Source organism: Cavia porcellus, unplaced genomic scaffold (assembly GCF_034190915.1).
Source record: "Cavia porcellus strain 051 isolate PalLab524CR breed Dunkin Hartley unplaced genomic scaffold, mCavPor4.1 scaffold_5, whole genome shotgun sequence".
In the NCBI taxonomy this organism is placed as follows: domain Eukaryota; kingdom Metazoa; phylum Chordata; class Mammalia; order Rodentia; family Caviidae; genus Cavia; species Cavia porcellus.
Genome location: NW_026947488.1, coordinates 85,485,427 through 85,503,992, shown reverse-complemented (window position 1 = coordinate 85,503,992; position 18,566 = coordinate 85,485,427). Strand labels below are relative to the sequence as shown.

The 18,566-nt window shown below is 34.8% G+C and overlaps 1 protein-coding gene across 3 annotated transcripts in view; it reads left to right on the top strand.

The window, feature by feature from the left end:
• Positions 1–18,566, top strand: part of Ift80 (intraflagellar transport 80) — a 131,021-nt gene that overhangs the window by 64,318 nt on the left and 48,137 nt on the right. For all 3 annotated transcript variants that reach the window (XM_063249272.1, XM_063249273.1, XM_063249274.1), the window contains one exon: positions 17,871–18,050. In XM_063249272.1, the coding sequence (XP_063105342.1) occupies positions 17,871–18,050 (180 nt within the window). The remainder of the gene's footprint in view (positions 1–17,870; positions 18,051–18,566) is intronic.

The window sequence follows — 18,566 nt, the reverse complement described above, 5'->3', positions numbered from 1 at the left end:
GTGAATGGCACTGATAGGATAGGATCTGGCTATCCCGCGGTGGAAGTGGCCCATGCATGGCACTGTTTGTAGGGAGGGTTTGCTTCTTGTTGACATCTTGTTCTCTTCACCTGTCTGTTTCCCTAATTTTTCTCTTGGTGAGTTTGTTGTTCATGTTCAGGAAGGCTATTAATTTTTGTGTGTTTACTTTATAACTAACTACATTACTGAATTTGCCTATGAAATCTAGTAGACGTTTGGTGGAGTTTTTGGGGTCTTCTAAGTAGAGTATTATGTCATTTGCAAATAATGATAGTTTAACTTCTTTCTTTCCTATTTGTAGTCCTTTTATTTCTTTCTCTTGTTTAATTGCTCCGGCTAAAGTTTCCAGGACTGTATTGAATAAGATTGGAGACAGTGGACATCCTTGTCTTGTTCCTGATTTTAAACAGAAAGCTTTCAGTTTTTGTCTGTTTAGTATGATGATGGCTGTTAGTTTGTCATAGGTGGCTTTTATCAGATTGAGATAAAGACCATCTGTTCCAATTTTCTGTAGGGTTTTTTTTTTTTTTATCATGAATTGGTGCTGACTTTGTCAAAAGCCTTTTCTGCATCTATTGAGATGATCATATGATTTTTATCTTTGGCTCTGTTAATATAGTGTATTACATTTATAGATTTATATATGTTCAGCCATCCCTGCATCTCTGGGATGAATCCCACTTGATCATGGTATACAGTCTTTATGATTTGCTGCATTCAGTTTACCAGTATCTTATTGAAGACTTTTGCATCAATATGCACTAGGGAAATTGGCCTGTAATTGTCTTTTTCAGTTGGGTCCTTCTCTGGTTCTGGTATCAGGGTAATGCTTGCTTCAGGAATAAAGTTGGAAGTATTGCTTCCCTTTCAATTTCATTAAAGACTTTGAGAAGTAGTGGTGTTAGATCTTCTCTAAATTTCTTATAGAATTCAGCAGTAAATCCATCAGGGCCTGGGCTTTTCTTTTTTGATAGGCTTTTAATTACATCTTTAATTTCATTCATTGATATTGAGTTATTTAGGAATTTTATATCTTCTTGATTCAACTTTGGTAATTCATATGTATCTAGGAATCTGTCTGTTTCTTTTGTATTTTCCATCTTATTAGAACACTTGTTTTCAAAGTAGCTATAGGTGATTTTCTAGATTTCTGTAGGGTCTGTTGTGATACCAGCCATTTCACTCCAGATTGCATGGATATGAATCTTTCCTTTTTTTTTGGATAAGGTTGGTTAAGGGTTTGTCAATTGTATTTGATTTTTCAAAGAATCAACTCTTGGATTCATTGATTCTTTGTATTTCTTTTTAGTCTCCAATGTGTTGATTTCTGCTCTGATCTTTATGGTTTTCTCCCTGGCTTAGCTTGCTTTTCTTTTACTAGCAGTTCCATTAAGTTGTTTAATTGACTTGCTCTATGTTCTTGATATAGGTATTTACTGCTCTAAATTTTCCTCTTAAGATTGCTTTCATTGTGTTCCTCACGTTCCAGTATGTTATATTATCATTATCATTCAACTGTAAAAACTGTCTAATTTCTTCTTTAATTTCATCTGTGACCCACTGGTTGTTCAGTAGGGTGCTATTTAATCTCCATATGTTAATGAATTTCTTATGCTTTCCTTTGGCATGGATTTCCAATTTCAGCACACTGTAGTCTGATAGTATGCTTGGGATAATTTCAATTCCTTTGCATTTACTTAAGCATGTTATGAGTCAGCATATGGTCTATTTTGGAAATGTGCAGCTGAGAAGAGTGTGTATTCTGATGTTGTGGGTTGGAATACTCTTTAGACATTTACTAAGTCCATTTGTTCAAAAGTTTGATTTAGTTCTAATATTTCATTATTGATTTTTTTGCCTAGTTGATCTGTTTTTTGATTTTTTTGTGAGTGTGTGACACTGGGATATTGAGTTCTCCCAATACAATTGTATTAGTGCTTATTTGATTTTTCATGTCCATTAGTAATTGTTTTATATAGCTAGGTGCACTGTTATTTGTTGCATATATAGTTATGATTGTTATCTCTTCCTCTTGGATTGTTCCCCTTACAAGGTTGTAGTGACCTTTTTTAATGTCTTAATCAGTCTTGACTTGAAATTCACTTTGTTTGCAAGTAGAATAGCTACCCCTGCTTTTTTTCTGGGTTTCTATTGCATGGAGTGTTGTTTTCCATCCTTTGACTTTCAGTCTATGAATTTCATTTTGAATTAAATGTGTTACTTGTATGCACCATATTGTTGGATCTTGCTTCTTGATCCATTCTGCCAATCTGTCTTTTGACTGGTGAATTAAGACCATTAACACTAGGAGCTGGAGGTTTAGCTCGGCGGCATAAGCACCTGGCTTGCAAGCAGGCAGTTGTGAGTTCGATCCCCGGTACCGATAAAAAGGAAAAAGATCAAAAAAAAAAAAAAAAAAGACCATTAACACTAATGGTTATAACTGAAATGTATTGACTTATCCTTGTCGAGTTATTTTATTTTCCCTTGCTTCTTCTGATTATATGTCTTGTCTGTTGGATTTCTTCTGTTGGGGTTCATGGAGCTATAGTCCTTATTATCTCTTTCTAGAATGTCCTTTAAAACATTCTGGAGTGCTGGTTTGGTGTTTATAAATTTCTCCAGATATTCTTTGTCATGGAAGTATCTTATTTCTCCATCAGTTTTGAAAGATAGTTTTGTGGGGTACATCAATCTGGGTTGCAAGTTGTTTTCCTTTAGAAGTTGGAGAACTTCACTCCAAGCTCTACTTGACTTGAGTGTTTGTGCTGAGAAGTCAGCTATACTTCTGATGTGCTTTCCTTCGTAGGTGATTTGTTTCTTTTCTCTAACAGCTTTTAGGATACTATTCTTGGGTTGAATTTCTGGAATCTTGACTATGATATGCCTGGCTGTAGATTATTTGTAGATCATTGCATGTCAAATTCTTTTTCTCTATCAGGAAAGTTTTCTGTCATAATGTCTGTGAACATGTTTTTAATGTCATTTGTGTTATCTCCTGCTTGTTCATTGACTCCAAGTAATCTTAAGTTATTCTTCTTTGTCTCATGTAGCAGCTGCTGGATTGATTTCTCATGATCCCTTGCTAGTTTTGAGAAATCTTTCTTTTCCTTGTTGCTGACTGCAAGCCTGTCTTCAGTATCTGAGATCCTGTCCTCACACTGGCCTAATCCACTTTGAATATTTTCAGTAGAGCTTTTATTCTGCTGAATATCTGCTTGAATCTGCTTTATAGATTCCATTTCTTTCCTATGGTAGGCTTCCATAATTTTCTTAAACTCATCTATTTTTTTTGTCTATTTCTGTTCTAATATTGCTAAGCGTGGTGTGTATTTTGGTAATCTCTATAGTTACCTGAGAAATTATTTTTAATTTCATTTTTTTCCCAGAGCTTCATTCAATTGCTCTGTTGTTTCCACTTAAGAGAGACCTGGTGGGGGCTTTTGGATTGTCCCACCTCATTGCCCCCTGGATTTGCCTTTGCCTAAGTAGTTATCTGGGATTGCATTTTTCTTAAGTGTCTTCTCATTTTATTTTTTAGCTTAATTTCTAGGATGATGCTTGTAATTGCCTATGGTGGGTTGCTTTATTGGTAGTATTTACGGCCTTAGTTGATGATTACTTCTTGGAGGTATCTTCCAGGTATAGCTGGTTTTTGGGTTTTGAGTCTGTTGGAAGATCTTACTTCTTCAGTTTGTTGGAGATGAATTGTTACTGGTTTGGCCTTGTCCCTGGTTCTCTGGCACTGTTTCACATATTTTCTGTGACCCTTAGTTAATCTCAGTCATGGTATACCAGGACCAACAGTTGTTTGGTGCAGTTATGTCAATTTTTGCTATAGTGATACCAATAGTATCAAACACAGCCCAGAAAACAACAAACTGAGGTAACCTTTACTTTGCAACTTTTAACCGTATGAACTAGATTTGTGATTATATAATAAGATATAAAACCACATAATTATATTCAATATATGTCTGTAATGTCTCAATTTTGCCCTTGGGAGTTTAAATTTAAAATGGATTAAGGAGAAAATAGAGAAGTAGAAGAAGAGAAAGAGATTAGAAACAAGATTGGAGGACAAAGGGGGATCATGTAAATTTGTGGAAACTGGTGCAGAAGACTGAAAGAAAAGAGATATGGAAGAGATAAAAGGAAGAAGAGAATAGAACCACACCCACAAAGAGTTTAGGAACCACTTTCACACTCATGTAAAAACAATGAAGGAGAAAAGAAAAGGAAAAAACAGAAAACACTGAAAAAGAAAACAGTACCCTTCCAGGATTCTCTCTGGATTCACTAGTCTACAGACTGTGGAGACAGAGACCCAAATTGTTCCATTCTATCCCAGCCAACCAGCAGTAGCTTCATGGTGGAATAGTGGATAATCTCAGCAGTCCTGCCCTGAGACCAGATTCATTAGGTTTGCTGCAGTTCAAGCAGTTTCCGTGGGCCTGCGCCCATTGGGAGCTGCTAGAGGAAGCTGGCAGCAGTTCTAGGTTCTGGACTTACCTGGCCTGGGTCCAAAATGGCTCCTTGGCCAATCACTTGGCTCCCAGCTATTTACTGTCTCCCTGGGGGAAGATTAAATTCTCTGCACTCTCCACCAGCCAGTGCTGCCCTCTATGTCCACTACTTCCTTCCACTGCCACGTATCTCTGCAGAGGCCTCTGGGGTCACCAGTCATCACTGTCATCGTGATTGCATCTCCAGGTTTGAACAGCTCCTCTAGTATTGTAAGTCCTGTCTCAGGGCGAAGGTGCCACTGACTACTGCCTTCTTTTTCCTTGAAGTTTTTCTTTTTACTCTCTCTGTGGGCTTCAGTTCGCACTTCTGATTGTTCCTAGGCCCAGGGGACCCACTTCCTTCCTTCTTGTCTTCTTCATGATGCTATATTCCAGCATCTGGATGGTGACTCTCAGAGAGGCTCTTTTAGGGCAGTTTAATAATATATATCCAGATATCAAGTGTATACATCCCTTGACCCTCTCTAATCCTACCTGTAATAATTCTGAAGTGATATTACATAAGCTTATAAAATGTAAGCTTAACAATTTATAATATTTATGTCAAAATAGTAAATATTAGAAGTGAATATCCATGAGTAGGCAGCTTCTTAGGTTATTATTCTTTGTACCTAAGATGTAATCTCTTTAACTCATTAAAAATAGGGAAGAAAGGTTATGCATAATAACACGGAGAGATAACCCACATTAGCTACTTGGTAGAAAGATCAGACTATCAGATTGCATGTTCCTCTATGAACCCACTTTATGTAAGATTATGTATCTGTCTCTCTACATGGCTAACAATTTATCAAGGTTTCTGATAATGTATTTGGATCATTTTTTCCTTCTTTATATGATTTTGTGTAGTATAAACTTTGCGTCAATTGTACAGATACTTTAGTGGTTTTTTAAAATGCATAAAAATGAACAAAAGAGGATTAATGTTACAGCAAAGGTAAAATAGGCACCTTTAATAATTAACTTCCTACATTGAAAGATCCACTAAGCTGACAAATGTGAGAATCAAGTTTATCACACCTCTGGAATCTAATAAAAAATCTAATAGCAAGTGGACCAGTTCTTAATAAACAAAGAGACTGCTAATGTTTGGTCAGAAATTATTGTAAGTTTTTCACTTGTTCCAGCTTGCCAATAGTCATAGCAGTGGCAGTTTGAGTTAATAGCAATGGCAATCTTGAGTCCTACTGCTATGTGGGATACTGTGGCTGATGTTGTAAAAAATGTGGTTCTCAAAGCTTGCTCTTTTTGACTGTCTTATGTCCCCTGAAGGACTTGCATAGAGCCTCTCTTTGTGTTTGCTTCCTTTGGAACTCTCAGCCGGGAGTGGCTTCCCAGGTGTCATCTTTTAAGAACACATAAAGTATACTACCTATAGCCAATTGAGACAAGGGATGATGGATGCTGCAATCAATAGACAGACTGAAAATATCAAATGGAATGAGGCTACGGAGGAAGATATATGGAAGAGTAAAAGGACTGGCAGGCTCTTACATATACTGAGGAGTCCAGTGTGCAATATATATGACAAGGGCTGAGACATGTGCTTCAGAAAGACCAGAGAAAATGCTAAGCTTGTAGTATTAGCAGAATTTTTTAGCTCTGTCAGGTGACTGTTCTGACTATAGAAATAATGAAATGGTGACTTCCGTGACCACTGGTGAAAGTGACAGTTTTTGCAAAAAAGAGTCTAGAAAAGTCATTAAATAGACAGATGCTCAACAAGGAACAACATAGTCTGTGAAGATCTTATTTCCAGAGTTATTACCTTATGACATGGAAAATGTCCATTTTTTCAACAAATCATTACAAGACATCCTAAGAAGCAGGAAAGTATGGCCCATTCACAGGGGAGAAAAATTGACAGGTCTCTAAGCCCAGCATTGAGCTTAATTGATGGAGGCTCAGTCAGTGATTTTAAATATGTTGAAGGGCCTAAAAGAAAACAGGAGAGTAACATCTGAGTGAATAGAAAATACCAATGAAAATAAAAAGAGAAATCACCAATGGAGAAACAAAAATTATTTTAAAAGAAATCTAATAGAAATCTGGAATTCAAATGAAGAAAAGGATAAAGAAATATAAGTGCTTCCAGAACCTCCCAAAATATATATCATATCATTTACCATTCATCAGAAAAGATGAAAATGCACTCCTTATAGAGCATTCATGGGAACATAACTTTCCTCAAGTATAATGAGGTAAAATGTATTGAGAGCCTTGTAACTTTTGACACAACTGTAACACTTTCAAGGAGTATATAGTGCATTGTATATTCATTTGCTAATTTATTTTCTTATTTCACAGATATCGAGTATATTATGCTTTATTTACTAAAAACAATTAGTAAAGAAAATAAACTCCTTGTTTTGAGTTTGGTTTTTTTTTGGTACTGGGGATCAAACTCATGACCTTGAGCTTGTCAGGCAGGCGCCTATACCTCTGAGCCAAATCCCCAGCCCCTTAGTGTTTATTGTTATAGTTGAGAAACTACAAACAGAAGGAAAGTGCTCTAAAGGACATAACTGTATGTATGTTTAAGTGTGTAAGATAGATGACAATATTTCTAACTTTCCATTAGATCATTGAACAGAATGGTTCGCAATGTCACTGTTTGAGTGTCTGTCTACCTTTTATGCTTTGATTTTGTAACTGGAACAACTATTTCTAAGAGGACAATATGTAACTTATCAACTAGTAATTTCTTAGTGTTAATATTTTTCTTTGAAATTCTATACTTCTACCCTTTATCTGTTTTGTCTAGTTTTTTTCTTTTCTCTTTAAATAATAATAAAAAAAGAAACTACAAAGAAAAGCCCTCCAAAGAAATGTATAGTATGTGAATTACTAATGAGTGCTATAAAACAAATTCAGCTGAGAAAGGAACATAGCATTATTTTAGGTGAGTTAACTAGGAAATCTTAAAGAAATGTACAAACTAAATGTATACTCCTGGATGTTAAGGAAAATAAATGGTGGTTCAAATGAATTGCATGTGGAATGAAAATGGCAGCCATTTTATAATTTTTTCCTAAATTCCATAATTTTATCTTTGGTTTTTAAGAAATACATGATTCAGTTATGTAGCTCATAAATGTTCAAATTAGCCTAGTTATAAGTACTACACAGAGTATTTGCATGATTTTTACTATATTAAACAGAATTTAGTGCAAAGATCTGACTGTATGTTACTTTTGACCTCCTTAATTAACTAACATTGTTGCTTTTATTTATCAGCAGGTGGTGCTATTGCTTTTGTAAGAGATAACTTGTGATGCTCATTTTTTTGAATATTTAGTCATTATAATAAAAAGATTTCCATGTGTTCATCAATTCCTCCATTCAAATAAAATAATTTTGATAATTCATTTTCTGTAGTAAATGGCCTTACTGACATATGTAATGGTTAGTTGTCAATGACACATAATAATTCCGTAACCAATAACGCGCTATTTACATGAGAGTGAATATATGAGAAAAAATATTCGTAGAAATCAGGTAGTGAGAGCTGAGCATGGTGGCTAACATCTGTAACCCCAGCACTCAGGAGGCTGAGGCAAGAGGAGCACTGTGAGTTTGAGGACAGCCTAAGGTACAAAGTGAGTTCAAGGCCAGCCTGCACTGCATAGCGAAACAAACAAACAAAAAAATCAGGTAGTGAGTCTTAAAAAATACAAGAAACTTTACATTTATTTTTTCTTTGACTTAAACTTAATTTGTGAATATATAGTTTTATGAAATGAATATACTGAACTTGGTGAAAGATTATGCTTTTGAGAATCCTTTCAATGTAATATTTTTATATAGGCATAGGGAAGAGAAGATTGGGGTTGGCATTATCAAAGGTGTTACAGTCATTGTTTTTAATTTAAATATTTATTTCCCTTTTGGGGAATAACTTGTATACAGAAGTACTTTGACCAATACAGAAGGCAAAAAAACTGGTTTCTTCTCTCAAAGAAATGTGTCATCTGTTGGTAAGTCAACAATATATAGGCACCTTCTCAGTTGTTTTTTATATTGTGTTGTCTAATGTGATTGCTCATTTTGTTTTCTTTTTAAACTAAATTAGCTTTTTCCAATTTACTTTGAAACAGTTTAATTTTAGGATTGTATCTTGATGCAGAAATAGCACGTCATGCTCTGAAGCCAGACTCCAGCAGTGGATCTACAGAGTTGAAGCTCTTCCTGGGCCGTTAGGTTTCATCTACCCAAAACACCATCAGAGCGAAAGCATCCCCTGTTTTCTTTGAGCTGTACAGTTCTGTGGTACTTTTTTATTATAGGCATTGGGCATGCTGCATACTACTCTTATAAGTATTAGTTTACTGTTTGTTTTTTAATATAAGAAGAGGCAGTATTATACATGGCCTGCCAGAAGTGGGAAACCTCAAGCAGTGCTGGTAAGATGTCAGATGTGATTGATCCTCTGACTGTAGGCTTATCTAGCCCTTTATTATAGTCAGATGTAAGTAAAAAGCCTCAAAAAATATAAACCGTAAAGCATGGGAGTTTTGTTTCCTTTCTAATGTGAGACCCTGCTGCCCAAAACTCAGCAAATAATACAAAATTATACTTCTGTTTCAGAATTTACTTTTCATCTATTCTAAATCAATATTAACAAGTACTGAGTGTTCTGGAAATGTGTTTTAGTAGATTACAAATAAAATATATTGTTTTTGTTTTTAAAGTTTTATCAGTGAAGCTTTTTGACTAGTACACTAAAGGAATTGATCCATTCAATAAGTTTGGTGGGTTTTTTTGAGGAAGCTAATTTAAAAATTAAGTCTCCTGCTTCAGTTTGTCCTTTAAATTTTTTAATTTTAAAAATCTGCTGTTGACAAATTTGTGCTGGAGCTTAGGGAATGATTCCTTAAGGAAATAAACTCACTCGTTCATTCATTTAATAGATATTCATGTGTTCTGGCTATTAAGAAAATAACACCCATGTATTTTCCTCAGGAGTACTTTACTTTCTGTTTAGGGGACTGATGTGTAATAGATGTTTAAATGTTACAAGAAAATAGAGAAGAAATTGAATAATGGTAAATTTTTATATATGATTGTACTTATTTTGGTGAGACTAAGTTCAGTTTAGGGTTAAGTAAACTTACTTTCTGTGGTTGAAAAACACTTTTTGAAAAGTGACTTGAGATTTTTTATTTTTATTAATAAGCACAAATTTGAATTTGCCTTTTTATGCAGTGGTACCTAAAAATCTAAATTTAAATCAAGTTATATAGATGCATAGGATTTTACTTCTGTTTGATGAATGTTTCTATGTTTTCTACATGTTAAAATCATGCAAAAGCTCCTATAAAGTATACATATAGGATAATCCAGCTATGACTTTTATATACATTTTTCTTCTACCCATCATTTGGGGGAGAAATGGTAGTTTCCTCTTCTGCAGTTTTGCTCATATTTTCTTCTACTTTAATACTTCATAAATCAAATGTCAAAATTTACAAATTCTAATTAGTTGTTGAGGAATACCAATCATGTAAAAACTTTTAGAAAAGATGTTGTCTTACTTTTCTTGTTGCTGCAACAGAATTCTTGACACCCAAAGTTTTAGGAGGAAAACTTTATTTGAGTCACAGTTTGATGAGGTTTCAGTTAGGTGACAGGCTCCAAGGTATGGTGGGATGACAAAGGGGCAATGCAGAGGAGAAACAGTTCATAACAGGCAAAAGGTAACATACTACAAGTGCCAAGTGACCACAGTGGTCCTCTTTCTCTCTCTTATATTTTTATCCAGGCTACCCACCTTTAGGGTAGGTGGCAGTCAGAACCTTGTGACACACCTTTACTCCTACTCAGAACTGTGCCAAACCAATCAGTGGACTGATTTACTAATCATATACATGTATCCCAGCAGCACATGCTCTAAATCTAGCCACCTCGGAAAAAGCACACCTATGACTGTGTGAGACTTTGGGAGGACATCTAGACACAAGGCATAATAGAGTTTTTAGAAATTTCTTTGTATGCAGTTAAGTTTTCCTTATTCTTCCCTCTTTTCTAGATTTTTCTATACCATCAAGTAACCTCTATTTACTGTATCATGTTAAATACTGATTATTTTACATTTAAAATTACTCCTTAAGTCCAGGCATGGTAGTACATTCCTGTAATTTCAGCACTTAAGAGGCTGAGGCAGGAGGATTGCTACAAATCTGAGACCGGCCTGAAATACATAGTGAGAAAAAAAAAATTGTTCCTTAATGACTTTCCCCTGTATTCTAAGATGTCTGTATTTTTTTCCATCAAGTTGTGGTATATATGGCATATCAACCATCTAACTTTTCTTGTTGGAAAATTCATGAGAAATACTAGATTTTTAAAAGAGAATTTTATATAATTCATATGAGAATTTTATATAATTCAATTCATATGAATTTATATAATTCAAAGAATATTTTATTTGACATCATAATCTATTATGGTTCTTTATTCTTTTTAAAGCATTTCATTTAATGACATTGCAATATTTTCTTTGTAACATCCTTGTTAATCTAGTACCATCTAATCAACACCCAGCTCTTAGTACCACTTGCTAAAAATGTGTTCTAATGGTACTGTTTAGTTTCTTTTTCACAGTAAATAAAAATCCTTTGAAAGCCAAGCCTCAAATCTCAAACTACTTTTGAAGTGATAAAAATATTATTTTATATGTTTATCTTATTATTTGAATCTGAATCTTTAGAATAAAAATGAATAAGCTTTTAGATGTTGACAAGAGAAGCCCTGGAATTCTGTAAGTAGAGCCTGATGGGCAATTGTGGTTAGAGCTCAGAGGAGTACCGTAATGATTAAAATACAGAAAGTACAGGCCAGGCTCACGATATTTCAGTTGGCCATTAGGACTATATTGAGAATTCAGCTGGAGGCAGTGCATGTTACACTTTGGCAAAAATTTTGTCTTCATTTTGCCCAAATCCTGAGACTGAGTTTAAGGGTGCCAGGCTAATTCATCTGATGGAAGAAATTTTAGGACTGTCTAGTATTCTGGCTGTGGCAGGCATACTGTTCACTGCTTTTAGCCAGGGTTATAATAAGATTCAGGAGCAAAAATCAGAGCAGAAGTATTTGAAAAATTTTGGCCTGAAAAGGGCATTATTCAAAGTTGGGACCAAAAGAAGTGTGGCTGTTGAACAGGTTAGCATCATTAAGAAGAAATCAAGTATTTTGAATTGAGATTAGAAAAAAGATGCTTTGAGGCTATCTCATGAATCTCACCACATACCATTGCAGGCTCAGGAATAAAAAATGGTAAACCTTTCATTTGAGAAAAGATTCTGTCCTTCATCTAGAAAGGCTACCTAGGGATTTACTTCCTCTGAATTCGTTTTACCGTGTTCAGCCATCAGAGGCTGCAGCTGCTCTGACTGTAGTCCAGGGGTCTGGCTGCTGGTAGCAGACCTTGGCACGATCCACATGGTGCTGGCCTTTTAGGAATGCAGAATACAAGAATGGTTGGCCCATAGACTTCCATTCAGATTTCAGAGGAAGGCCTGGGTGGCCAGGCAGTGTGCCTCTTAAAGGAGTATGCATGAAGCTGTTTATCCCAAACACACTGGACACACTTCAGGTCAGGTGATATGTTAGGAATCTGCTTCAGAACACACTGGGCCGTGCATGATGGTACAGATGAGATGATAATCAACTATTAGCTGATAATTGTTGAATTCAAACAATGGGTAAATGAGTTTTAATTATGCTAGACATTCTCTAAGTGTAGTCTTTGACTCCGTAATGTCAGCATTTCCTGGAAACTTGTTAGAAATGCAGATTCTTAGGCTTCACCCGACATCTGCTAAATCAGACACAATGGGGTAAGGCCAATAATTACAGAAATATTATCTAATGCATACAGATGTTTGAGAACTGTTGCTGTATGTTGTTCTTTTCATTTTAGTTTGTTTTTGAAATGCTAGTAAAATTTCAAAAAGAAAAAAAAAATAGGTTGAATATAAGAAGCCAAATTTATACCTAGCTTGCAGAGGCTGGTTTAGAGGTAAAGACAAAGGTCATATAGTTTATTAAACTTTAGCAAATGAATTGGCAAGGAGACTCAACTGCTAATAATAGTTTTAGCCAAATAAAGTTTTACTTTACTCTTGAAACAGTAGTTTTTCATTAATGTCATCTAAGAACTTTTTAAAACATGCCTAGTTCCTTCTTACCAGATTTTAGATAGATAGATTTATTTATGTATTTATTTATTCACTTATTTACTTATTGATTTGGTCCTGGATTTTTTTTTTTTAAGTTACCAATACAGTTCTAATATAGGGCCAGCTTAAAAAACCAGTATCCTAATGTTATGTGTGCAAGTGTGATCTCAAGAATTCCTTGAATGCTTCCTTTTTCTCATTCCTAGATTTTCAGATTTAATAGTTTGGGGTAGAGCCCATAAATTTGCATTTTTAATAAGTTCAGAGGCAATACAGAAGCTGCTAACCCATATAGGGTTTAAGTAATTTGTTGAAGTAAGGAATAGTTTGGTTAAAGAGGGAGATAAGCATAAGTCAGAGTATAGGGCAGGAAAAGTAATCTTTTTCGTCCCAATCTTAGGTTCATGATTGGGGACCCTATAACAAAAGATGGGTTCACAAGGAAAAAAAAATAACGATTTAATGTTAGTCTTACACATAATGGAAGCCTTCAGAAAAACCCAAGAAACAGCAGTCTGTTTTTATGCCTGGGTTTGATTATGAGTGGACAGTCATGGAGAAATAGGATTAGATCAGGGCGTCTGATCTAATGTTAAAAAATGAGAGGATATTGAGTGTATTGGTCTGTTTTCTGTTGGTGATAATACAGAGTGAGTACATTTGAAAGACGATAGGTTTATTTCAGTTCGTGATTATGGATATATAAGGTATTGGGGCCACATCTAGTGATGGTATTTTTCATGTCAGAGTTCAGGGCATCATATGGCACGGGTCAAGAAGAACGTGTTCATGTGTGTATCTGTTGGTCTCCTTGTAAAGTCCAGGGTTCAGTCACAGGAACTGTGTCCTAGTAACCTTGTTGTCTTTTTACTTGTTGCTGAGACAAAATAACTGAAGCCCAAGTTGGAAAAGGAAAGATTTATTTCTTACAGTTTTTGGAGGTTTCAGTCCACACTCATTTGGCTCCAAGGCAGGAGGGCATGGCTGGGCCGCAGTTCATGGTGGCTGCAAACAGCAAGCAGGAACCAGCAAAGAGCAAGACACGCCTTCTTCTTGCCATTACATTACATCCTGGCTCCACCCCTTTGTGGGTGTAGCACTGATACCATCAATCTAAACACTAGCCAATGAACCATCACAAATGCACAATGCAAACTCACGAGGCCTGGGGGCCACAGACATAAACCATGACACTTGTCTAATCCTAATCATCTCCTAAAGATACTGCATTTCCATACTGGTAATATCTCACAGTGGGGATATTTCATTGCATGAAGTCTTGGAGGACACTCAAACCATTCCTGAAGTGTAACATTTAGTAAAATCTGTTCAGTTTCTTCATTGTGTCCTGTGTGTTTGTGATAACCTCCAGTATTGGAGCAGGACGCATTTCTCCTACCTTGGGAGAAGCGTGGGGAAAAGGTCACCATGGCCTTCCTACTTCTGCTGTACCAACATGCTAACCGGAGGATTTGTGTGTTCTCAGACTCATCCAAAGGGATAGTTTAAAAAATTCATTTTTGTTGTTTGTATTTTGCCAGTGTCACTAAAATTCACTCATTCCCTCCTAGAAGTGATAATGCAAATGTGAAAAAAATATTCTGTGGTATATTTGGGAAAAAGACAAGACTTACAATGTTAAAATCTCCTAAAAGTATAAATAAAGCCTAGCATAGTGGGATACTGAATACCTGTTCTTATAGCTCTTTAGGAGGCAGAGGCAGAAGGATTACAAGTTTGAGACTCATAAAAAATGGTGCTGAGGATGAAGTTCAATGGTAGAGTGCCCATGGATTCAACCCACAGTACTAAATAAAACATAAAAATCAATCAGTCAATCAACAAAAGCAAAAATAACAGCTGGGACTATAGCTCATGCTTTTCTAGCATGGGAAAGGCCCTGGATTTAATCCCTGAGTCCATCAGAAATGAAGAAGTACAAATGATAAATACATATTTTTAAACTTACCAATGAAAATTATTTGTTTCTTTGTTTGAGACAGGGTCTCAGGATACAGTTCAGATGGGCCTTGACCTCACTATGTAGTCCAGGCTGACCTTGAATTCATGGTGATCCTCTTGCCTTAGTCTCTCAGATGCTAGGATTACAGGCATGCACCATCATGCTCAGCCACCAATTTATTTATTAGATAATTTAGTAAATATTAAAGATCTCTTTTACATTGATTAAATTTTGCTGATATATTTTTAAATTATTAGAATAAAAAAATCCCTTGAGTTTAGAATTATTATTATTATTATTTTTTTGTCTTTTTCCTTTTTTATTGGTACTGGGGATCAAATTCACGACTGCCTGCTTGCAAGGCAGGCGCTTATGCTGCTGAGCTAAATCCCCAGCCCCAAGTTTAGAATTCTTACATTTAAATTAAAATTTAAACTACAGCTTTAAAAAATTTAAATGTAAAAACTTAACTTCCCCATCATCATACTGTTGTACTTCTTGAAATTTGTTTTTAGAATAAGTTGCATGTTGTATATTTTGTTTTTGTTTAATTGTGTGGAGTATGGAAGAGATGAAAGGAATACAAGATGCTGATTTTTTTTTTTAAACTGGTACCAGGGATTGAACTCACCACCACGTGCTTGTAAGGCAGGCACTTATGCTGCTGAGCTAAATCCTCAGTCCCATTATCTTTAAAATTTACCATTTTTCTCTTAGGATAATTCAAATTTCTTGTGTAAGTATGTACAATTTTAATAAACATTTTCTTTCTGACTGAATTATTTGGGTGAGGTTTTTTTTGTGTGTATGTATGCTTTTTATTTTTTTAGTCATAGAGATTGAATCATGCTAGGAAGGGGCTCTACTACTGAGTTATATATTCAGTCATCTTTGAATATTTTAAAGCCATACCTTAAAGTAAATAGTCTAAAAATAGGAATCTATGCTTTAAAAATACAAGTTAAAATAAGATGTCTATTCTATCTACAGTACACTATGAAGCAGACCAGACTTAGAATGAGAGGTGTACATGAATCTGGTCTAAACCATTAAATAGAATATATTAATAAATCTAGTTTCATTTGTCTGTATCAAGAACATTTAATCTTTGTGTATTAATAGTAGCCCTATAGTAAATAATTCTTGCTTGTCAAGCACAAATGAATTAATTTTTTTATTTCTAGCAGCAGATTACTTTTAGCTTTGAAGTTCTCAGTCCTCTTTTAAAAATTTATTATAATTAATTAATTTTTTTGGTTTTTTTGAGACAGGGTCTCACTAGGTAGTTCACGTTGGCCTTGAACTCACTTTGTGGCTTAAGTTGGTTTGAACGCACAATAATCCACCTGCCTCAGTCCCTCCCTAGTGCTGGAATTACAGGCATGGACCACCATTCCTAGGCCAGTCTTTATTAATTTTAAAAATATATTATCTACTACAAACATGGCTAATAAAAGTAAGAGTTAAAAAATACACAGGAGATTGTTTAATACTCCAAAAAATAGTTTCAAGTGTTACATATTGTCTTTTTATTTGTAATTTCAGAAAAGGAAGGCTTAAATATTTTAATCTTGCTTAGGAAGCAAAATTTATAGTTTGCTTATTACCTTTTTTTGATAACTTTATTAATAGGCCTTTTAAGTGATCTAAGCAACAGGTAGGAATTCAAAGAGATGGGAAAGTTGAAAAATAGTGTCAGTGAGTTGTAAAAGTCATTTAATATTTTTATTTTGTGTATGAACCTTCCTGAAGAATTGAAAATCTTGTTTTATAGTTATATGAATTAGGGAATTTTTCCCTGTACCTTTAAAATTTGTTCTACATTTGTGGTTAAAGTGATCCCATAATAGTGAATTTCCTTCCTTCTTTCTTTCCTTCCTCTGTCCTTTCCTTCTTTTTTCTGTACTGTGGATTGAATCCATGGCTTCATACATGTTAATTATGTGCTCTTCTGTTGAACTAGAGCCCCCAGTAATGGCTATTTCTGAAACAGTAGTAATATAAAGCAAAATTTTTAAAATACTGAACTAAATGCAACAACAACAACCTTAAGACTTAATTTGACTATAGGGTATAAGTTTGGAAGAATGGAAAGAGACTGTATATATAGGTTTTGTCAAATAAATTAATTATCCTTCTAGCAAGTATGTGTTGCATCAAAGAAAATGCAGCCAATATCATTTATCAAAAAGTTTCATTTTTTTTCTCGCTGTCTTATATACACTTAAGAATTTCTTTTGTTTTAGTTGATGCTTACTGGTTTCTAGATAATTTTCTCAGGCAGATGCATTTTAGGACAGTTCATACTGCATTCTAAAAAGAAACAAAATAATTCATTTATCTGTAATTGCATAATTTGAAATACTTGTTGGAAATATTTTAGTTATATTGCAGGTTTAGTTTCAGTGTTAGTTATATCCTTGAAATGTTGTAACCAGAATTTTTATACATACAGGCTATAGAGAACCTTAAAATGTAAGATGTCTTGTCTTCTATAGAATTTTTGCTTATTTTTCTATATTATTATAAGTAATCATAAACTGAAATAATGTGTGTTCTAACAATTCTTGAGACATTTCATGTACTGTTTTATTATGTTTTTCTTTGCTATACCTTAAAAGTATCTGTATTGGGGCTGGGGATTTAGCTCAGCGGCATAAGCACCTGCCTTTCTTGCAAGCAGGCAGTTGTGAGTTCGATCCCTGGTACCTATAAAAAAAAAATCTTTATCAGCATAGTTTGATTATGAAAAAAATTTTATGTGAATGTTCTTTAACAATTTTTAAGTTATAATTATTAGTGAATATTAATAAAAAAATTTTCAAGCTAGGCATGGTGGTACACACCTATAATCTCAGCACTGAGAAAATTGAGGCAGGAAGATCTCTGTGAATTTGAGACCTGCCTGGGAATATAATGAATTCAAGGGCAGCCTGAACAATATAACCCTGTCTCAAAAAACAAACAGAAACCATTTTCAGTAATTCCACATAGTGCTGGGGGTTTAGCTCAGTGGCACCAGCGCCTGCTTGGCAAGTGCAAGGTTGAGAGTACAAAAAAAAAAAAAAAATTCCAGATAAAGATACATTTTCTTAAAAATTATGTTAACATGTGCTCAATTAAAAAGCTTCCTAATTTTTTTTGACTAATTAGTTTTTCTCTTGTATCCTCTCTACTTAGTGGTCATATGCTTTAGAAAAACCTAACACTGGAAGCATATTTAATATTGCCTGGTCAGTTGATGGCACTCAGATTGCTGGAGCCTGTGGAAATGGCCATGTTGTTTTTGCACATGTGGTGGAGCAACGTTGGGAGTGGAAAAATTTTCAAGTGACCTTAACTAAAAGAAGAACCATGCAGGTATGAGTATACTCCAAGGTGTTGTTATTCGAAAGTGAAATACTTCACAGATGAATATCGAGAGGTTGAGACATGGCAGGGGGAGATGAGGGAAATATTTACAGAGAATAGTGGTCAGTTATTTACTCAGTTGTAAGGTTCCTAAGGACACAGATGTTACATTTCACTCATCTTTGTTTTTCCTGTAGGGCTTACACTAGTCCAGTGTCTTGGCTATAATGAATTTTCCATAAATATGTTAAAAATTAATTGAAAAAACTATGAGGAGTAGGCCAAAGATAACTTACCACCACAATCCTCTGTTGAAGACAGAGGGATGCTTTTGTTTCTTTTCTTATGTCCTATCAGTTGCTTCTGTCTTCAGTATTCATAATTACTATTGTAGGCCAAGGATATCACTCAGTGGCAAAGCACCTGCCCGGCAAGCATGAGGTCAAGAGTTTGATTTCTAGCACCAAAAACAAAAATTGAAAAAGTATCATTTCATGGCAAGTCTTATCAAATAACTTTGTTAGT